Source organism: Myotis lucifugus, unplaced genomic scaffold (assembly GCF_000147115.1).
Source record: "Myotis lucifugus unplaced genomic scaffold, Myoluc2.0 scaffold_239, whole genome shotgun sequence".
NCBI classification, from domain to species: Eukaryota; Metazoa; Chordata; class Mammalia; order Chiroptera; family Vespertilionidae; genus Myotis; species Myotis lucifugus.
Genome location: NW_005871287.1, coordinates 836,705 through 859,898, shown reverse-complemented (window position 1 = coordinate 859,898; position 23,194 = coordinate 836,705). Strand labels below are relative to the sequence as shown.

General features: G+C 39.6%; 1 protein-coding gene across 4 annotated transcripts in view; it reads left to right on the top strand.

The window, feature by feature from the left end:
- EP300 (E1A binding protein p300) overlaps positions 1-23,194 on the top strand; it is a 70,128-nt gene that overhangs the window by 21,519 nt on the left and 25,415 nt on the right. For 3 of the 4 annotated variants that reach the window (XM_023762271.1, XM_023762273.1, XM_006098534.3), the window contains exons 3-14: positions 4,748-4,924; positions 6,306-6,567; positions 7,400-7,513; positions 9,027-9,272; positions 11,171-11,264; positions 11,841-11,978; positions 13,660-13,777; positions 14,441-14,615; positions 18,426-18,503; positions 18,937-19,046; positions 20,847-20,984; positions 21,831-22,268. In XM_023762271.1, the coding sequence (XP_023618039.1) occupies positions 4,748-4,924; positions 6,306-6,567; positions 7,400-7,513; positions 9,027-9,272; positions 11,171-11,264; positions 11,841-11,978; positions 13,660-13,777; positions 14,441-14,615; positions 18,426-18,503; positions 18,937-19,046; positions 20,847-20,984; positions 21,831-22,268 (2,088 nt within the window). The remainder of the gene's footprint in view (positions 1-4,747; positions 4,925-6,305; positions 6,568-7,399; positions 7,514-9,026; positions 9,273-11,170; positions 11,265-11,840; positions 11,979-13,659; positions 13,778-14,440; positions 14,616-18,425; positions 18,504-18,936; positions 19,047-20,846; positions 20,985-21,830; positions 22,269-23,194) is intronic. The other variant, XM_023762272.1, reaches the window with a different exon arrangement.

The window sequence follows — 23,194 nt, the reverse complement described above, 5'->3', positions numbered from 1 at the left end:
CACTCAAGGGGCCAAAGAGCCGCAGTTTGCCGACCACTGGACTAGAGGATGTGGAAGATGCTACTAGTAGAGACTTCAGTGTGTTAATACATACTTTTGAAGGAAAGTTTACTTTCTTTGGAACTACGGGTTGTTTTAAAAGTGTTCATTAATATTCTAGAGTTTTTAGTTTTTGGTTTTTGTAGAAATAAATACAAAACCTGCCTATGAAATAGCTTATTGTGATTAAGGTAACACTCAACCACTAAGCCATACTGGCCGGGCTCAAATTATTTTTAAAGAAAGAAAAAATAGCCCTAACCGATTTGGCTAAGTGGATAGAGCGTCGGACTGTGGACTGAAGGGTCCCAGGTTCGATTCCGGCCAAGGACATGGTACCTTGGTTGCGGGCACATACCCAGTAGGGAGTGTGCAGGAGGCAGCTGATCGATGTTCCTCTCTCATCGATGTTTCTAACTGTCTATCCCTCTCCCTCCCTCTCTGTAAAAAAAAAAATCTATAAAATATATTTTTTAAAAAAGAAAGAAAAAATAATCCCCTGCATGTCCTTTCTGTTTTAGCTTCCTAGAACTGTTTGTGATTTCCTGGTCATTTGCCTTTTCAGTTTAGGTGGTTATCTGTATTGTTGTGGTCTAGGTAGGTGATGGGTAGTTGGTCATCTTGATCATGTTCACTATAGAGAAGGGAACAAGATCACATCATTACAGTGTAGCAGAAATTAAATACAGTATATTCCCTTCCAATTATATTTGGTGAGGGAGTAGTTGGGTCTGGGGTTACTTTCTAACGGGCTGAGGAACTCTAAAGGAGACTGTAAAACTAAAGCCTGAGTCTGTTGGTCTGAGTGACCAGAAGTGTGGGGAATGAATACTATCAACTGACTCAGTATATTTGAGACCAGACTGCTAGAGAGTAAACTTGGAGTTTCTAGGTAATGCATTGTGATTGAGGAAACAAGCAATTCAAGGAACTAATTGAAACTCTGTTAGTATAGGCAGGCAAGACGGTGACTATGTGAACAAATATGAAGGACCAGATTCTGCTGGGATGTAGTATTTGAATAAAGACAGACATTATGCTTACTAACAAGAGACATTAAGGCAGCTTATAAATCCTCTGCATTTTATTTATGTAAATAATGGGCACTTAAAAGCATAACTTATTATCTGTTGGTGTTTTATGGCCTGTCATGCAGGTTCTGTGATAGAATGGCTTTCATTTTACGTCTAGCACAAATTTCCATGCTAATAGCAAACACAATTAAGCGAAATATAACTCCCCCGGGTGTAGGTGTGCATATTATTGGAACTGTCTATCTATATATAAAAGCCTAAGTGACCATTACGACAGAACGACCAGTCAACCAGTCGCTATGATGCACACTGACCACCAGGGGGCAGGCACTCAACACAGGAGCTGCTTCCTGGTGGTCAGTGCGCTCCCCAGAGGGGGCGGAGCGCCGCTCATCCAGAAGCCAGGCTCATGGCAGGCGCAGCAGGCCAGGGTGAGCAAGCGGTGCGGCCCGACTCCGGCTCCTCCCTGGCTGCTTAGTTCACTGCTACATCCAAGGCGGTGGGGGGGTGGGGAGGGGGGGGTGTCCTGGATTGTGAGAGGGCGCAGGCCAGGCCTAGGGAATCCATGCACCAGGTCTCTAGTATTAGTATAAATATTAGTACTTTAAAAGCATATGTAGCAGCAGCAGCACTTGCAGCCACATTTGAAACTATACCAAAAGGAACCTAAACTTGCATTGAAGCATATTTCTGTATCTGATTGTCCTTTTAATCTTACTGGCCAGATACACTTAGGAAATTCCAATTATTGGAGACCAAATCAGCAAGTTTTTTACTTTGGATGCTTTTCCATTAGACGGCCCCATTCTTTTTTTTTTTTAATTCTTTATTATTGAAAGTATTACATGTGTTTCCTTTTTACCCCCATTGACCTCTCCCAGCCTGCTCCCATCCCTTAGCACAGGCCCTCACTTCCCTACTGTCAGTGTCCATTGGTTATGCTTACATGCAAGTCCTTTGGTTGATCTCTTACCCCTCTTTCCCCCTCCTTCCCCCCGCCCCATTCTTTTATGCTTTCACCCAAACCATGCCACTTCCCTTTCATCATTAGAGCACTATGCAAGTTACTTAACTCCTAGGCTCCAATCTCATCTGGAAAATATGAATGTACTTAAGTTTTTTTCTTTATTATTTTGCCTTTCCATTAAAGGCAAACCTTTGAACTGATAAATATGTCATATTCTTATAAATTTGCAGAGTATAGATATTGCATATGATTTTTAAAACTGAATTTTATTTACAGAGGTTTATGCCATTTATTTTATGCCTTTCATAATTTGATTTCCTGAGTTAACAAGCTCTGTTGTCAATCAGGTTATGGTGGTGGTGCTATAAAGATAAAATAAGGTTCTTTCCCTTTTGTGTATGTTCTGGGAATAGAGGCATACATTTTAACAAGTTATTTTGTCACCTGTATTGTATTATAAATAAAGTCATGAACATTTGTATCAAGATAGAAAGAGTGCTCTTTAGCTGTTTAGGACAATAAGCAGATGCTTCACATAGATGGTAACTTTTGGATGAGTAGAATATGTAGCTGCTTCCTAGTGATAGTTGTACCAACTGAGTAAGCAACCAAAAAAGTGGAAATTGGACCGCCTCTTTGTGAACTTGACTATTTTATTTCTTTTATAGGTTAGAATTCAGGAGTTAAATAGGAAAGGAAGATATGCCACTGCCTAGTTTTAGGGAAAAGGAAAAGCTTAAGGCAAATACTGGAGATTTAAGAAGCATGATGCCCTCAGATTTGCAAGTTATAGGATACCATGGAGGAATAGTCAGGCCTCGTGCACACCATGAAGGCTCTGGTATACCATGATTTTTTCCCCCTTGCGAATTGAGTAAGTGAGGACAGAAGGCAAGAAAACCTGCTAGACACAGCCTCCATAGGTTGCGATGAGGGGTTTGAATAAGACAGTGACAGCGGGCATGGATATATGGGAAGGATTTGGGCGTAGTGGTGTAGAGGTAGAATTTGAAGGACCCTTTGATAGACTTGGATCTGACTGAAGAGAATAAAAATCTGGTATGACTCCTTTTAATTGGGAAGTAGCTGTAGTGTCTTTAGTTTCTACTGAGTGCTTGCTGTATGTTTCTAGTAGGCAATGATTGGCTTATGGTGGGAATTTATGTGGACGAATAGAATTGTAAGTTGCTTGCATTGTTATCACCAAAACATTTGGCTCTTTGAATAATTAATACTCTGTTTCAAGTAATTATTATACAGTATGATGGCTCCAGATGGACTTACATAAACACAGGACCTGGGGAGGGGGTGGCGAGGGGTGAGGGGAGACAACTACTTTTTAAAGTACATAAAGGTTGCAAAGAAAATCAAATTACTTTTAAGTACCAAGTAGGTAATTTAATGAATAAAGAAGCTAGGTTTAAGAGAGCAAGAAATGGTGTGGACTCTGAAGTTTACATGCTTTGTATAAAGGATTCGGATTCAAAAAGTTTAAATCGCTCTGCCATCATGTTCCTAAATAAAAAAGGACATATCCCCCGATCTATCACTTTTCTACCTTATATAAACAAAATGCCTGGAATAAACATTCAAATGCTTTGACATATTAAACTCTTAATATATTTAGGGATTAGGCAAGTTACTAATGCATTAAAAGTGGAGATGAATGATAAACCTTGCTTAGCAGGTATAGCTAAATAAAAATGTTTATAAGTTTTTTGTTTTTTTGGTTTTTTTTTAAATACAAATCATTTACTCTTTTTTTTTTTTAATATATTTTATTGATTTTTTACAGAGAGGAAGGGAGAGAGATAGAGAGTCAGAAACATCGATGAGAGAGAAACATCCATCAGCTGCCTCCTGCACATCCCCCACCGGGGATGTGCCCGCAACCCAGGTACATGCCCCTGACCGGAATCGAACCTGGGACCCTTCAGTCCGCAGGCCGACGCTCTATCCACTGAGCCAAACCGGTTTCGGCAAAAAAATGTTTATAAGTTTTTCTAAAGTGCATTTATCTCAAATATTTACAGAAGATAGCCCTGTAAATTTACTGTACCTTAGGACCTTAAATCTTAATCATTATTTTCTTGAGCATACTTCTACAATGTGTTCATATATGTAGAGGGTGTCCTTTACATTTTTCTTTGTTATTTAGGAAGTGACAAATAAAAGGGTCTATTAATGTTCTATTAATACTAGAGGCCCAGTGCACGGGATTCGTAAACTGGTGGGGGGCATGGCCTGTGGGGATTGGTCCACTGTGGGAGCGCCGCTCATCCCGGTGAGCCGAGCAGCTATGGACCCACCCTCTGAGTGGTTCCGTGGAACCGGAGCACTCACTTTTCCAGGGGACCTGGTTGGGGCCAGACCCAGGGACAATAGAACTGAGAGGCAATGGAGTAGGCCTCAGTCCCATGGTGGCCATGAACCAGCCTCCAGGGTTAGCTCTGCAGCCGCTGGCAGTGGTGGCTGCGCTGCGTGGCCTGCGAACCGCTCATCCCTGTTAGTCGAGCAGCGCTCCCACTGTGGTAGCACACTGACCACCAGAGGGCAGCTCCTGCATTGAGCGTCTGCCCCTGGTGGTCAGTGCGTGTCATAGCGACTGGTCAACCAGTCATTCTGGTCGTTCTGCCATTCTGTCGCTGGGTTTTTACTATATAGGATGGGGAATAAGATTTAATTTGTTTATGTTTCTTGTTCTTAGATGGGAATGATGAACAACCCTAATCCTTATGGTTCACCGTACACTCAGAATTCTGGACAACAGATTGGAACCAGTGGCCTTGGTCTCCAAATTCAGACAAAGCCTGTACTGCCAAATAGTTTATCTCCATTTGCAATGGACAAAAAAGCAGTTCCTGGTGGAGGAATGCCCAACATGGTGGGTAGCAATCTATTTACAAATTTGTCTTCAAATTGGCATTTTAACAAAAGAATTATGTTAAACTTTCATCCCTTCTATGATACACACTACAATCGCTGACCCCTGTGATTGAGGAGACTTGTACCCTCCTTCTCATGGTATTTTGTCACTTGTGAACAGTAAGGGTGCAGGTCCAAATAGGAGTAAGTAGGGTTGCTCTAGTGAAAGTTTTGGAGGTTTGCTATAAGCTTCTCTTGTGAGCATGTCTGTAGGATAGGAAAGCGGAACCATTCTCCCTGGGAAGGATCTCTGGCAAAGGATTCCAACTCCTAATGAACATATCTGTTGATTTGAATCTAATACTACTACACAAAAAATAAAATTAAATTAAATTAATACTACTACACAAAAGGAACATCCCTCTTAAAGTTATGTGTTGTTTTAAACATTGATTTTTTTTTTTTTTTATGAGAAAAATTTCTAACACTTTAACACTGCTCTTTTTCTGAAGTAAAGCTGTTTCTAGTTGTAACTGTGTCAAGTTGTCCACATTCACTTTTTGGAAAAAAATTGTCCTATAGGAATACTTTTTCTCACTCAGCTTTTTTTAACTTTTTGCTTTGTGTCCTATATTTATTGAATGCCGCCTATATTTGATACTCTAGGAAGTGAGGCAGTGACGATAAAAGGATGACTAAAATGTGGCATCTCTGTCCCCAGAAATGTTTACCTTTTTATTGGGGAGAAAAAAAAAACACCAATTTCTTCCAGAATATTTAAAAGCTAATTTTTCAGACGCCTAAATGCTTCTCAAGAACCTCCTTTGTTCTTTTTTTTTTTTTTTAATATATTTTATTGATTTTTTTACAGAGAGGAAGGGGGAGGGATAGAGAGTTAGAAACATCGATGAGGGAGAAACATCAATCAGCTGCCTCCTGCACACCCCCCACTGGGGATGTGCCCACAACCAAGGTACATGCCCTTGACCGAACTCGAACCTGGGACCCTTGAGTCCGCAGGCCAATGCTCGATCCACTGAGCCAAACCGGTTAGGGCTCCTTTGTTCTTCAAAACCTTACTTGGACATGCTCTTCACTATAGATGCCTTGCTTTTCCCTGTTCCCCTGGAGTTTACCATGTCCTTCTCTTTCTTTCCCTCTATGTTATACATTCTTTGATTATGTCATTTGGTAATACAGTATTTTGTTTTCTTACTAAGTTGAACTTCTCAATGGTAGGACCGTTTATTTTGGAATCTCCTGTATCAAAAAATGGAGTCTGGCTTATAGTAGACTGTCCTTAAAGGTTTTAATTGAAAATGTCCAGGTTTGTATTTATTAAAGAGATAGCACATTGTAACACCGAACACTAAGTGTATCTTTATGGTTTTCTCCCTTAGGGCCAACAGCAGGCCCCTCAGGTCCAGCAGCCAGGCCTTGTGACTCCAGTACCCCAAGGGATGGGTTCTGGAGCCCACACGGCTGATCCGGAGAAGCGCAAACTCATCCAGCAGCAGCTAGTTCTCCTTTTGCACGCTCACAAGTGCCAGCGCCGGGAGCAGGCTAACGGGGAGGTGAGGCAGTGCAATCTTCCCCACTGTCGCACAATGAAGAACGTCCTAAACCATATGACACATTGCCAGTCAGGCAAGTCCTGCCAAGGTGAGTGTTCTCAAAGGGTTTGTGTGCTCAGCAGTTAATATTTGTATCAGAGAGGAGAGAGAAAATAATGGTCAACTGTTCTGAGGCTCCTTTACTGATGTCTTCCTCTATGTAGTAGGATATTCTAAAATACAGTATCATTTTGTAAGTGAGTATCTAGGGATATGGTAGGAGAAGAAAATTTTAAAGGACTTCTTTTTTGTGTTGATACTTTGATTTGCCCAGCATAGTATACCTAAAATATTGAGGGTTTGCTAACTGACATAATACAATTTATATATTTGTGGAATCATTAGAAATCTACTTTTATAGAATAAAGTACACTGAACAGCTTGGTGGTGAAAAATATGGGGCCTGGCCCTTGCCGAGCGACTGCCCTACACCAAAAGGTTGCAAGTTTGATTCCTGGTCAGGGCACATGCCTAGGTTGTGGGTTCCTTCCCCTGTCAGGGTGCACAATGGAGGCAACTCACCGATATTTCTCCCTCCCTCCCACCCCTTTCCCTTCTCTCTAAAAATCAATTTTTCAAAAAAACATATCCTTGAGTGAGGATTAAAAAAAAGTGTGTTTTTTAATATGGGCTGTGGAGCCAGACTGCTTGAGATTGAATCCCATTTTGGGTGCTCTCTGACTTTGTGCACATTACCCACTTTTTGCCTGCTTTCTTAACTATGAAATGTGAGTACTAATAGCTACCCTGTAGGACTGTTATAAAGAGGAAATCAGTGAATAACATCTGTGGCACTTGTTAAGTAGTCAATAAGTTAGCTGATACTAATGTAAAGATGTAACCTGCACTTGAAAAAAAGTTACTTTTCTTTTTTTTTTTAGTGGCCCACTGTGCATCTTCTCGACAAATCATCTCCCACTGGAAGAACTGTACGAGGCATGACTGTCCTGTGTGCCTCCCCCTGAAAAATGCGGGGGATAAGAGAAATCAGCAGTGTAAGCAATTAAATCTTTTATTTTTTAAAAAATATATTTCTTTATTGATTTCAGAGAGGAAGGGAGAGGGGGAGAGAGATAGAAAGCAATTAAATCTTTTATACCAAAAGTATTCCTAGACTTTCTTCATACAATTTGGTGGGATTTAGAATATTTGATTATGTGAAGTTCCTTTAGCTGCCTAGTTGTTTTCAGTTTTCATTAACTTCATATTAATAAAGTTAGAATTGAACTGTTTATTACCTAAAATAAGATCCAGAAACTTAGTCATTTTTTATGAAAAATGATGGCTGGTCTGGCCGGTGTGGTGAGGCTCAGTAGTTAGCATTGACCCAGGAACCAAGAGGTCACCCTTTGATTACCAATCAGGGCCATGCCTGGGTTGAGGCTCATTCCCCAAAAGGGGACGTGCAGGAGGCAGCTGATCGATGATGTTTGTCTCTCATCGATGTTTCTGTCTATCTCTCGCCCTTCTCTCTAAAAATCAATAAAAACATTGAAACAAAAATGATGAGTGAATTTATGTTCCATTTTTAAATTCATGAAAATGTAAAAGATTAATGCTTTCACATCGGGCAAATCATTCCTCTATATCTATGATCTAAATATTTAGATAATTTGAAATTATTTAAAAAGAGTGAAAAAATGGAAATTATTTTTAGAAACCTGAAGCAATGATACGCTTTTCATAGAGAAAAGGCAAGTCAAGAGTAGACAGATAGAAGTACAGCTACCACATCTCCACTCTAGAAACAAAACATTAAGCATTTAGGATTGAAAGACAAATTCGGAGATACATATAGAGCATGTGTAAAAGAAACTGAACTTCATAAATTAATGAAGAAATCATAAATAGCCCAGTAGAAAATTTAGACTAGGAAACAGACAATTCACTAGCGGGAGGAAATACCAAAAAGTTCACTGTAAAGTAAGAAATGAAGTACCATCTCTCCCATCACATCGGCAGAAGCAATCCTCCCTAGTGTTGGCGTTTGTATGGCTCTGAGGGCTTCCTACACTGTTGCTGGGACATTAATACAGCTTTCAGGAAGGATTTTGGGTATTTTGGATCAAAAGCCTTTTCATGCCAATGAACTCCTTTGACTAGTCAGTTCTCCATCTAGAAATTTTTTCCAGGGAAATAATGGGGGTGCCGAAACCGGTTTGGCTCAGTGGATAGAGCGTCGGCCTGCGGACTGAAAGGTCCCAGGTTCGATTCCGGTCACGGGCATGTACCTGGGTTGCGGGCACATCTCCAGTGGGAGATGTGCAGGAGGCAGCTGGTCGATGTTTCTCTCTCATCGATGTTTCTGGCTCTCTATCTCTCTCCCTTCCTCTCTGTAAAAAATCAATAAAATATATATTAAAAAAAAAAGAAATAATGGGGGAAAGATGCATGTACTGAGATGTTTCACAAAACAATAATTTTATGGTTTTAAAAATTCATTTAAACATGTTAGTCCTTTTTTAAAAAAAACCATCTTTAATATTGTAATTCTTTTTCTTTCTATAGCAATTCTGACTGGAACACCAGTTGGACTTGGAAATTCTAGTTCTCTAGGTGTGGGTCAACAGTCTACACCCAGCCTAAGTACTGTTAGTCAGATTGACCCCAGCTCTATAGAAAGAGCCTATGCAGCCCTTGGACTACCCTATCAAGTAAATCAAATGCCGACACAGACCCAGGTACAAGCAAAGAACCAGCAGAATCAGCAGTCGGGGCAGTCTCCCCAAGGCATGCGGCCCATGAGCAACATGAGTAAGTTTGTGTCCTCCTAGTGAAAAATGTGATGTGTCTGTAAATGCCATGTAATATATAGGATTAACTCCTTAGATTATTTACTCTATGTGTATGTACCTGTTTCTCCCACTCTCAATTTTTTTGTCACGTTTAATTTTTGAAGTAATTTTTTTTTTAAAGATTATAGTTGCCTTGTAATCCACATACCAGAGGCAACTGCTACTGGTTTATATCCTTCTAAATCCTTTTATGCATGTGTACCTTTAATTTCTAGAATAGAATCCCATGTGTTATTCTATAAGATAATTTATTTAACACAAAGTTGCCATCTTTCACTTTTTGTACACAGTATGTCCTTTTTAGTGGTTGCATAGTGCTTCGTTGTATAAAACAATCTCTAACAGATGGATATTTGGATTTCCAGGTTTTTTTTGTTTCTTTGTCTTTTGTTGTTATTTTACTTTATTTTTTTAAATATATTTTTATTGCCCAAATACAGTCGAACTATGAACCAGGAGGTTATGGTTCAGTTCCTGGTCAGAGCACATGCCCAGGTTGTGGGCTTGATCCCCAGTGTGAGGCAGCTGATAGATGTTACTCTGTCTCCCTCTTCCTTCCTCTCTTTCTAAAATCAATAAAAATATTTAAAAAATAATATATATTCTGGGTTCTTAATAATCTTTGCAGGTTTAAGGTACAAAGCAGTATTTTGGTGACTTCTTTCTGAGTACATTTTCTCCTAAATTTTAATTTGGACCAACATTTGTTCACTAATGTCATGTAATGTACAGTTTATGTTTTAATTACTCCATTTGGTATGAACTAATTTTCATCTACTTTATGGAAATTCTGGAACTATTACCATCAAAAACTTCCCGAGTTTTGCACCCTCTTCTAAAAGTTTTGTATCTTGCCCTAGCTAGTTTGGCTCAGTGGATAGAATGTCAGCCTGCGGACTAAAGGGTCCTGGGTTCGATTCCAGTCAAGGGCACATGCCCAGGTTGCAGGCTCGATTCCCAGTAGGGAGCGTGCGGGAGGCAGCCAATCAATGAGTCTCGTCATTGATGTTTCTATCTCTCTCTCCCTTTCCCTTCCTCTCTGAAATCAATAAAATATATTATAAAAATAAATAAATAAAAGTTTGTATCTCATTTATTTAGTAGATATCTCTATTTTATGCTTCCAAGCTGTTGGATTTTTAGAGAAAGTATTTATGTTTATGGGTCTGTGTCATAGCATCTTTATCTGAGGTGTGTAGTACTGGGGAGGATGAAACACCAAAGTAAACATTTATACTGATGCTTCCATGGGGAAGCTATATTCACCATAACAACTTGATATTACAAGTGTGTCTCTGTGGCAGAACTGGCTGTAATGCTGGAATATTCTCAGAGTTAAAAATTTTAGGTACCTATGATTGACAAGAGCATTTGGATAATTGAATAAGCAACATTCATTCAGATGTGCTTTGTGCTGAAAAAACATACCATAGGGACATGTTCTTTACTTTGTAACATTTCTAGTCTGGATGGGCATGTAAGTGATTAAATAAACAAAACTACAGAATCTTTATTATATGTCAGGTTATCAAGATTCTGTATCAGGGAGGGGAAGAAGGAATCCCCTCTGGAGCCCCAAATTAGAGATTTTTACTGTAAAACTTCCACAATCACATTCTCAATCTTCTAGTTCCTATTGAATTCACTTATTCTGTAAAGATTTTTTAGTGCCCAGCTGGTGTGGCTCAGTGGTTGACCGTCGACCTATGAACCAGGAGATCACAGTCAGGATAAAAATTTCTTGTGATAATTTCTTCAACACTTTTATAACTTTTCCTTCTTTTTTGGTGTTTTGCTGCTGCTGTTGTTGTTGTTACTGGTATTAAAGTATTACATCTTTTTTTTGTTTTAACCTAGATGCTAGTCCTATGGGAGTAAATGGAGGTGTAGGCGTTCAAACATCAAATCTTCTTTCTGACTCGATGTTGCATTCAGCCATAAATTCTCAAAAGTAAGTTTTATTTTGGATGTGGTCTGTGTTGTTTTCTAAACATGTTAGAATTTCTTACAGTTTTCTTAGTTTCTTTGATATGAAGATATTCTTAATGTATAAAAGACAAATACGGTATTTGAGACCATACTTTTAGGCTTCCTATAACATATTTGAAGTCGTATTAATTATTTGGGGTAACCTACAACTTCCCATATACTTCCTGTAGGAAGTTGCAAGTCTGTGCAGCTACTTAAAAAATGAATTTGCTCTATCCCATTGTTAAGAATTAGTCCATTGTCCAACGAATTCCCTAGGATAATCTGTGTCAAAATGCCAGCATAGTATTACAATACAAGAGTTAGGTGTCTTCCTCCCCTTCACACAATGAAATGTTGTGGGTTAACACTTTCCCTCACAGAAGCACAAACACATTTACACTGTCTCCCCATACCATCCAACCCCACCCCACCCCACCCTGACTTCTTTATGTAATAGATAGACCTGTCACAGTGTATTAGACCCATCACTTTCCACTCTACTTAAATGAGATCTCGCTCCTATCCTCTTCACTGAAATTATTTCTCCTTTTTAAAGCCCAATGATGAGTGAAAATGCCAGTGTGGCCTCCTTGGGTCCTATGCCAACAGCAGCTCAGCCATCTAGTACTGGAATTCGGAAACAATGGCATGAAGATATTACTCAGGATCTTCGAAATCATCTTGTTCACAAACTGTAAGATTGTAGGCATGTCTTATTCATAAAGAGTTACCATGTCAGTATGCTTCTAATCTGCCAGGCACTTAACCACAAGAGGAAATATTATTGATTTTTCTCTAGCCTGGCTGTTGTTGCTAATATACTTCTGCTCCTGTGGCTTTCTTGCTTCTTAGTTTGTGCTTCTCAAGTTTTTCATCGTCTTTGTTAGTATCTCAACTTTATTCTACCTAGTGACAGTAATATATTAATTAAAAATTATTCACTTTATTGTTACTCCTTTTACAAAATTCATAATTTAAAAAGAAAAACTAGGTCTCAGCTCATTAGAATGTGGCAACAATTTTTTGTTATCCCTGGTAAAGCTTTTATTTTGTTGACAAGTTAAATCTGGTAGGATGTTTTTCTAATCCTCCAATAGTGTGTGTGTGTGTGTGTGTGTGTGTGTGTGTGTATTGATATACATATATATCAATAATTTGTGGAATAGTTCACACTATTTGTTGAAAAGTTTATATATTTCAGGCACTCTGCCTCACAAACACTGTCTTATTTTAAGAGTACTTGTCAGAATAGAGGGGAAAGGCAGATAGAGTGGGAAAATGTAATGCACCCAGAATCAAAAAGATACACCCAGAATCAAAAAGATAGAGCCTGGACCTCTCTGATTACAGAACTTACACTTCAGCACACAGCATTTTTATTTTTGGAGAAAAGTCTTTGTCTCTTTTCTTCACTTAATAGAGGGATTTCGTTCATTCCATCCACATTTTTATTTAATGAACAGAGATAATTATTTGGGGTTGATCATATGACTTGATGTTATTTTTTTTACTAACTCAAGTATTCGTCTAAATTTCCACTTATTTCTTCCTCTTCTGGCTCTTCAAGTACTATTAAACTGAACATGACATAGCCAAATGATAAAATTAGTGGCTTGAAATCACATTGGTCAATTTTTAGGAATACTAGTGCCAAGTATTTTGTAGGAAATGACCAGAGAGTAAGAGACTTTTAGCAGAATTATGATGCATTTCTGCCCCCTCCACTTCAAGTTTTTTATATTTTAAGATTTCATAGTGATGATTAGGTTTTATTTACTAAGCTGAATAAATTTAGGAAAGTAGAAGGATCTGAAGGCTATTGCTAATTGATACTGTACCAAAGGTCAGGTTTCCTCACTTCCTTTATGCAAATTGTACAGTATAATTGTTTGTTACAAATTATAGTCATAGAGAGGGGCCAGAGAGTATTTTTATGGAGTCATTTCTTTATTCAGATCAGGAAAACCTTTTGTTTACCACAAAAGGACAATTTCATCTTGGTCAGTATTTTATATTAGAGCACATTCCACATCTTCCCTTTATTTATTTTTAAATGTTTTATTGGTTTCAGAGAGGAAGGGGGAGAGAGAGAAACATCAGTAATGAGAGAGAATCATTGTTTGGCTGCCTCCTGCACCCCCACACGGATCGAGCCCAGCACGTGCCTGACAGGGAATCAAACCACGACCTCCTAATTCATAGATCAATGCTCACCCACTGAGCCACACCCACCAGGCTCACCCCTCACTTTTAAATTTAATTCAATGTGTACATTGTACAAAAATGAAAAAATTTAAAGTACTGTACTAGTATATTTCTATGATGAGTTCAAAAAGCCTTTGTGATATAACAGTGTTAGGATTCTCTATTCTTAGTGTTCAAGCCATATTTCCTACTCCGGATCCTGCTGCTTTAAAAGACAGACGGATGGAAAACCTAGTTGCATACGCCCGGAAAGTGGAAGGGGACATGTATGAATCTGCAAATAATCGAGTGAGCACCTATTTTTTTCTATATAATGTCAGAAATGGCCCTGTTCTGGTTGCTTAATTTATTCCTCTTTGTAATATGTACTTCAGAAGATACCTTTAGCTGTCCTGTCTTATTCTCACTGTGCATAGTCAAGATAACAAAGTAATTTTCTTAAAGTGTACATCACCAAGACTTTTACATTTTTCCTCTTATTAATACAGTCCACTCATGTGGCACTTTATCTGGGTTGTCCTTCTGTCAACTTAGAAAGTGGTTGAGCTGTTTCCAGCTCTGTGCTATTTTCACTAGAATATGGTGAATCAGCTGCTTAGTCAAGTAGTATTGCAGTTTCTCTGAATCATTTGAACTTTCTTCTCTAAATTGGCACTTCTTAAAATATGTAGCATAGTCTTTGCATGTGCTGTAAATTGCCAGCACATACTTTGTAAACCGACTTTGAGAAGTCATACTTACTTTATAGATTCATAGTGAAGCTGCTTTTCACATGATCATTCCAAAATGAGCTCATGTTTGGAATGATCCAAGAAAGTAGATTAGGTTCTTCCCACTTTTGGTTTCTGCCTACTTTAAGTGAAGCTAAAATCTCTTCTTAGTTCATTTTTTCTGTTACTAAATGGTACTTCTTTTTTCCTCATCTCCATTTTATTGCCAAAATTTAAAAAGGCGGAATACTACCACCTGCTAGCTGAGAAGATCTATAAAATCCAGAAAGAACTAGAAGAAAAACGAAGGACTAGACTACAGAAACAAAACATGCTACCAAATGCTGCAGGCATGGTGCCAGTTTCCATGAATCCAGGGCCTAACATGGGGCAACCACAACCAGGAATGACTTCTAGTAAGTGCTTTTTGTTATATTTGATTTGGAGAAAATTTGGTAATAAATGATTTCTCACCAAAGTGATTAATTTGCATTAGCTTATGCAGCTATTCTAGTTTTCTTTGCATTTTTTGCCTATGCAAAGAAAATTTATCCTCTGGTTAAAAACAGTAGCTGAGCAGCACATTTAAGATTTCTGAGCATTGTACTTAACATGTCCTGATAATCTGGTATCATTTGAGAGCCCCAGATACTCTTCTTTAATAGTGACACTTAGGAAATAATAGCCCACAGGTTTTCACTAACTTGCACATGGTAGGCAACCAATAAATGTAGACTGAGCAGGTTCAAAGGCCCCACCAGTTTTCATACATCCTAAACACACACATGTTATTTATGTTGACACAATATGTTCAAAGTCTAAGAGAAAGCAGAAGAGAGAGGGAAAGACAGAAATTTTTTTAAAAATATATTTTATTGATTTTTTACAGAGAGGAAGGGAGAGAGAGAGAGAGAGTTAGAAACATCGATGAGAGAGAAACATCGATCAGCTGCCTCCTGCACATCTCCTACTGGGGATGTGCCTGCAACCCAGGTACATGCCCTCGACCGGAATCGAACCTGGGACCTTTCAGTCCGCAGGCCGACGCTCTATCCACTGAGCCAAACCGGTTCCGGCAGAAATATTTTTTTTTAAATAATTAAATCTTTATTGTTCAGATTATTACAGTTGTTTCTCTTTTTTCCCCCCCATAGCTCCCCTCCACCCGGTTCCCACCCCACCCTCTGCCCTCCCCCCCCCCCATTGTCCTCATCCATAGGTGCACGATTTTTGTCCAGTCTCTTCCCGCATCCCCCCCACCCTTTCCACCCCCCAAGAATAGTTAGTCCACTCCCTTTCTATGCCCCTGATTCTATTATAATCACCAGTTTATTCTGTTCATCAGATTATTTATTCACTTGATTTTTAGATTCACTTGTTGATAGATGTGTATTTGTTGTTCATAATTTGTATCTTTACCTTTTTCTTCTTCTTCCTCGTCTTAAAGGATACCTTTCAGCATTTCATCAGAGAGAAATATTGATGTGAGAAAAACACATCGATTGGTTGCCTCCTGCACGAGCCAGAGAGGAGCTTGCAACTGATTCCTTGACTGGACTCGAACCTGGGACCTTTTGGTCCACAGGCCGATGCTATATCCACTGGGCCAAACCTGGCTAGGGCTCAAGGAAAATTTTTACTTCCTTCTTCCCTCCCTCCCTACCCTCCTTCCCTCCTTTCCTTCCGTTGATTTCAGAGAGGAAGGGAGAGTAAGATAGAGAGAAACATCAATGATGAGAGAGAATCATTGATTGGCTGCCTCCTGCAAGCCCCCTACTAAGGGGGATCGAGCCCGCAACCCCAACATGTGCCCCGACTGGAATCGAACCTGGGACCCTTTAGTCCACAGGCTGACACTCTATCCACTGAGCCAAACCAGCTAGGGCAGTGTTCAGTAAACCGCGGCTCACAAGCCACATGCAGCTCTTTGGCCCCGTGGTATGGGCCACGAAGTTTCAATCGCACTGTACGTGCGCACCCTCACATGATATTTTCTGGAAGAGCCACACTCAAGGGGCCAGTTTGCTGACCACTGAGCTAGGGTAAGGAAAGTATTTTCAATAGTGAAGATACTAATTGCCGAAACCGGTTTGGCTCAGTGGATAGAGCGTCGGCCTGCGGACTGAAAGGTCCCAGGTTCGATTCCGGTCAAGGGCATGTACCTAGGTTGCGGGCACATCCCCAGTGGGAGATGTGCAGGAGGCAGCTGATCGATGTTTCTCTCTCATCGATGTTTCTAACTCTCTATCTCTCTTCCTTCCTCTCTGTAAAAAATCAATAAAACATATTTAAAAAAAAAAAAAAAGATACTAATTGAAGAAACATTTGTGAAGAAAAGTAGGAAACGGAAATTAAAGAATAAGTAAAATCAGTACATACCTTTTTGGATCTCTAAAGGTTAAAATGGGCGTTAGTGACAACATAACTTAAAATATGTACTGTTGATAAGATTTAAATGGTTCATTCTCTGAAATCTAATTGCTCCATTTCTAGGAATTTAATTCCAACCAATCTATAATAATAAAAAGTTAATATGCTAATTAGACCGGATGTCCTTCCAATCATCCTTCCTTCCAGACAAAGGGGTGGGGGGCTAGGGCAGAGGCCCCCGGTTGTGGCCACGGTGGGCGGGGGCCGGGGCCAAGGCCCTTGTTTGAATTTCATGCATTGGGCCTCTAGTAATGGTATAATTGCACAGAAGTCACAGTAGCATAATCTATACTGTGGAAACATCAGAAATATCCTAAAAGTGCCCCAGCATTTAGCTTGGCGTACCCATGCATATTATTGACAGGAGAAAAAGTTCCTCTTATATTAAGTGAAAACTTTTTTTTTTTATATAAAGTGTATGTGAATACATAATGTGGAAGATTAAAACTATTAATAGAGGTTTATCTCTTTTTGCTATGTTCTCTAAATATTTATATAGTGAACACAGGTTACACATTAATTTTGCAAGTCGTGCACAGTTGCAGATAAAATTATATGACAGTGTTCAGCATTCTTCGGTTTTCAATTTGACTATATTATTGTTTTATTAGGAGCAATATTAGTGATAAGTCCTTATGAATTTAGTAACTTGAGTTGCAATAAGCCACATAGTTGTGGGATCATTTTATTAAATGAACAAAAGTGACAGTAAAATTTGAGAGTTGTCTGATGTGGTGGGTTTGTCTTTACAGCACAGTGTGCCACAAGTGTTCCGAAGGCTTGAGCACACAACACTGGGTCGGGGGTGTACGGGATAGAACTGGTTCACTCCAAGCATTCTGCCTTCCCCCCAGGGCTATAGAAATATTATTTTCTCTGTGCACTATGGTGTGAAATGGGTTGGGAATGTTGCACCAGAGGATGTGCACATAATCCAAGAAAATGTTAGAACCTTATATATTCACTAGAGGCCCGGTGCACGAAATTCTTGCACTTGGGGGCAGGTCCCTCAGCCTGGCCTGTGCCCTGTTGCAATCTGGGATCCCTTGGGGGATGTCCTAAGTCGTCAGTTGGACATTGGACATCCTTAGCACTGCCACGGAGGGAGGAGAGGCTCCCACCACCGCCACTGCACTCGCCAGCCATGAGCCCAGCTCAGAGCTGGCTGAGCGGCGCTCCCCCTGTGGGAATGCACTGACCACCAGGGGGCAGCTTCTGCATTGAGTGTCTGCCCCCTGATGGTCAGTGTGCGTCATAGCTACCGGTCATTCTGCTGTTCGGTTGATTTGCATACTAGCCTTTTGTTATATAGGATATTTTGATTATATCTATTTTTTGTATTTATTTTAAGAGATGCATAATATGTAATGCTGTATAATAAGTATTTTATTTAAAGCCAATATTCACAGCATTTAAAAAAAAACATTGGGGTACACAATCCAATTTTGTTACTGGGCAAAATCTGTGGCCCTTGTCTCTGGAGGTATTCTGCTGCATATTTATAGCATATTAAGTGCTATAAATAGCATTTTTTCTTTAAGATCTTCCTGTCCATACTGAAAGCACCATAGTTCACAAAGGAATGTACTAAAACCTTTTGGAGGCATTTTAAAAATATTTCAGAACTAACATTTTCTTCTAGTTCCTGTTTGAGTCATAATTTTTGTTGTGTGATTCAGACCAAATTCTTTAAAATATAACTAAAAATATTATGTGGGTTTTGTGTTTTTTTCTTTTAAAGGGAAAGAAACCTAGCTGAAAGATGCTTTTCTAACCATTTCTCTATTCCACTCTAGACGGCCCTTTACCTGATCCATCTATGATCCGTGGCAGTGTGCCAAACCAGATGATGCCTCGGATAACTCCTCAACCTGGTAAGTTATGGAAGAAAACCATGCATTTTTTGTGACCTCTATCAGAGTCCCTGGTTTACTACGAGATTATACTTGCACCTCGATTCTTGCCCCAGGCCAGTAGTAGATATCATAATTGCTTGCCTGAGAAATCTGAAAACCTTTTGGTGTTTGGAGCCCAGGGAGGAAGGGAGGGGTGAAGAGCAGGTTGGCTGGCAGGTTGAGAGGCAAAAGACATTAAAGTGGTCAAACATCCATTTAAAAACAATGGGCCAATATGGAATTGATGATAACAATGCCCCTCTGTTGCTATTGTGAATTACACAGATTCATTCACAGTTGAAAACAGGTTCATTTATTTGTCCTTATAAAATGATGTAGAATCAGAAATAAGACCTGTCTTTTATTCTTTGATCCCATGAAAGTGTTCAGATCTAATATTTTACACTTACAGGTTTGAATCAATTTGGCCAGATGAATATGCCCCAACCCCCTATTGGGCCCCGGCAAACCTCTCCTCTTCAGCACCATGGACAGTTAGCTCAGCCTGGAACACTCAACCCAGTAAGTTTGGCCTGTTTGGGTCATCTCTTTTGACCTTTACCCGACAATTTTAAAATCCTTTTTTTCTTTGTTTCTACTTTTTATATAAAAATTCTGACACTTGCTTAAACAGCTGACTATAAGTGATTCTTGTGTAATTCTATTTTATTCTATGGCCCTAATATTGACATTATTAAATGAGTATGTGTTTCAGAAATGAGAATAAATAGGCAGTGAACACTAAAATTAATTTTCACCTTTCTCTTTTTTTTTAAAATATATTTTATTGATTTTTTACAGAGAGGAAGGGAGAGAGAGAGTTAGAAACATCGATGAGAGAGAAACATCGATCAGCTGCCTCCTACACATCTCCCACTGGGGGTATGCCCGCAACCAAGGTACATGCCCTTGACCGGAATTGAACCCGGGACCTTTCAGTCAGTAGGCCGACGCTCTATCCACTGAGCGAAACCGGTTTCGGCTCACCTTTCTCTTTATCTATAAATTGTTTTTTCAGAATTTATCCTACAGAAATAATTACTGAGATACTAAAAGGATATACTTTGAAGAAAATTTGTGTGAAAGATGTTACATTATATACTCTCTTTTGAAATAAAACCATATCCTGAATGTGCATTGGGGGATTTGTTAGGTCAAATTATGGTACATCTGTAAATTACAATGCTCTGTGTCAGAACTTATATAATGGCTTGAAAGCTTTAAATGGAAGAACCAGGTTTCTAAAGTGTGTGTGTGTGTGTGTGTATGTGTATCTATATCTATATATCTAGATAGATACAGATAGATATAGATATATAGATATCTATATCCTGGGAGTCAATATATATGTTAAGAACTCTCTTGATTGTAATCTATATAAAATACTATAGGAAAGATTTGCTTCCAACTACTGTTCATAGTCATAGTATTGGAAAGCTTATAAGAATGGCCAGTCACCTTTTGCTGGAATCTCAGTGTTTGGTAGCTTATACACTTTTACATAATCACCTCTTTTCTGTAATGCCTGTCTTCCCTAGGAAGGTAACTGTCTTTTGCAATGGAGGGGCAGTTGCCTGTTCTTAGAGACTGGAGGAAAAGGACTCTTAACATCTCATTGCTCCTATTGCAAACTCTAAACCTATTATCAACCTTTGGTTGGCCCCAACCCTTACCTTGTCTTTGCATTAGCTAGTGCCTCTAATTCCTGAGCCTCTCTAGCATTGTGTAGCATAATGTTTTCCATATTTAATGAGGAGCCTTATTAATCTTCATTTTAATATGTACATACCGTTCTTAGATTATGGCATTTTGGGGCTTTTGGTACTCCATAATTCTTCATTAAAGGCCTGTATTTGTTTGAGATAATTTTATAAATGAAATGTAACAATTCATTGGGGACCATGAATGCTACACCTTGTTCAGCACAACTTGTAATATTTTACTTCTTTGTACCCATTATGGAGTCTTACTATTTACTCTATTACAATATCACTGACATAAGCAAAGAGCAAATGTCTCCTGAAATTGTTATTCATCCTTCTTCCTTAAGCAGAGTTTGTGAAGAAACAATTACCTCTATCAGAGTTCTAGGTGCATTTGTGTATCAGAGAATTCGTTTGTCACCTCTTGTAATTTCTCTAAAGTAGGCTTAGGTAAACTGAGACTTTCCTCCATTATCTTGGCATGAATACAACTGTTGCACCACTTTCTTCCTTTCTTGCCCTACCCCACCCTCCCCATAGCAGGGCCAGGTTGGTGATTCCAGCTGCTCTAGTAGAATAACTGTAATGAAGCAATTTGGTGCTGTGTTTTTGTTTGCAGCCTATGGGCTATGGGCCTCGAATGCAGCAGCCTTCCAGCCAGAGCCAGTACCTTCCCCAGACTCCGTTCTCAACACAGGGAATGAATGTAACGAATATGCCTTTGGCTCCGCCTGGAGGTCAAGCACCAGTGTCTCAAGTATGTCTGACAAATGGATTTTCTTGGTTTTGTGATTCTTGAACCTGAACCTCTGGTCTAGGTTTTATACAGGGAAGGGTGGCAGCAATAGTGGGTAAGAGTAGATGATTTTTTAAATTTTTTTATTAAGAACAGTATAGCCCTAGCAGGTTTGACTCCGTGGATAGAGCATTATCCTGCGGACCCAAGGGCCCTGGGTTCAATTCTGGTCAAGGGCATGTACCTCGGCTGCAGGTTCCTCCCCAGTCGGGGCCTGGACAGGGCACATGCAGGAGGCAACCAATCGATGTGTTCCTCTCACATTGATATTTCTGTCTTTCCCTCTCTCTTCCACACTCTCTAAAAAGATGAATGGACAAATGTCCTCGGTGAGGATTGAAAAATAAACAGTATAGACATGTGGTATTCTGAACAGTGAAGTGAGTACTCTGTGGCATAGCCGTGTTAATTGTTATAAACCAGGAAAGAAATTAAATTGATAGTATTAACCATTTTTTAAAGTAATGAACACATTAAAATGAAATCTTGTTACAACTGTGCAGAAGGAGGAACTCTAGCTGAAGAGAGCATAGGAAGGCCAAAATCCACTGTATATGTGTACACACCTGTTCCATGCCCCTATAGAGACTGAGGCCATTCAGCTGAATTTTTTGACGTTTACTTAATTGTACTATATTATACAAAGATATATGCCCCCAATAACAAGTTTTATCACATTTTTAAATGGAGGCATTCATTGCCATTTTTGTTTAATCAGTTTGTGTCCTTAAATGCATATAGCCTGCCTATGTAAATATTGCTTTAATTCTCTTCTTAATTTCCATCTTATGTTTCTCATTTTAACAGGCACAAATGTCCAGTTCTTCCTGCCCTGTGAACTCTCCTATAATGCCTCCAGGGTCTCAGGGGAGCCACATTCACTGTCCCCCTCTTCCTCAACCAGCTCTGCATCAGAATTCACCCTCTCCTGTACCTAGTCGTACTCCCACCCCTCACCACACTCCCCCAAGCATAGGGGCTCAGCAGCCACCAGCAACAGCAATTCCAGCCCCTGTTCCTACACCTCCAGCAATGCCACCTGGGCCACAGTCCCAGGCTCTACATCCACCTCCAAGGCAGACACCTACACCTCCACCAACGCAACTTCCTCCCCAACTACAGCCTTCACTTCCTGCTGCTGCTTCAGCTGACCAGCTGCAGCAGCAGCCTCTCTCACAGCAGAGTACGTCGGCGTCTGTTCCCACCCCGACGGCACCACTGCTGCCTCCACAGCCTGCCACTCCAGTAAGCAGACTTGGGTTTGGGTGGAATTGTTTCAACTGTACTGTGGTGTTAAAGTACTTCTGTGTTGTGTTAATTCTCTTGTCTCTTGTTTCATCTCTTGTCTGCCCAGCTAGACTAGATTCGACTTCCTTTTCTTTCTTTCTTACTTTCCCTACCCTTTTTACTTTTCTTTTTTACTGTTGTAGTACCTAGCATAGATGGAGTTCAGAGATTTTGTTTAGGTCTGATGTTGACCATGCTGTTTCACGTTGTATTCTGAGGCTTTAAGGCATATAAGGGGACCATGAGGGGAAAGACAAGTACATTTAGTATACTCACATGAATTTTAAAGAATCTTTTTCAAATAGTCTGAGCTGTAGTATATGAGGGCAAATGAACAAAACAAAATCATGAATTTATGAGTGTTTGTGGTCCTAGCCAAGGTTAGAAAATTATGATCTAAGATGAGAAAAGTATGGGCTTGGAACAGCTTGTAGCTTCCTTGTGAGAGGCTCGTTTTATATAGAGTAGACATCTAAATTCACATGTAATAGTTGCATCCTTACTAACAGAACTCGATGGGTGAAGGCTTAGAACCTTCTACTTAATCACTGATACTGTTTTCGTTCTCTGTCAATATTGAGCTAAAAGTCTACTTTATAAAACAACTGTTCATTACTGACTGGTTCATCCTGGCCTTTGATGGGCAAGAGAGGGCAGAGTGCAAAAGGAAACTTGATTTTATTCTACGTAGAGTAGTTCCTGAAAATACTAATCTCTCATTATGAGGTTTCTTATTGGAAGACGTTAGAGAATGGACATTTACCCTTTAGAATGTGATTATTCCAAACAGCCATGCAGTATGAGGGTTCATTATATTCTGCTTTTCTGTACATTTGAAATGTCCTAATGAGAAGTGTTAAAAACAAAACAAGATAGGCAGTCAT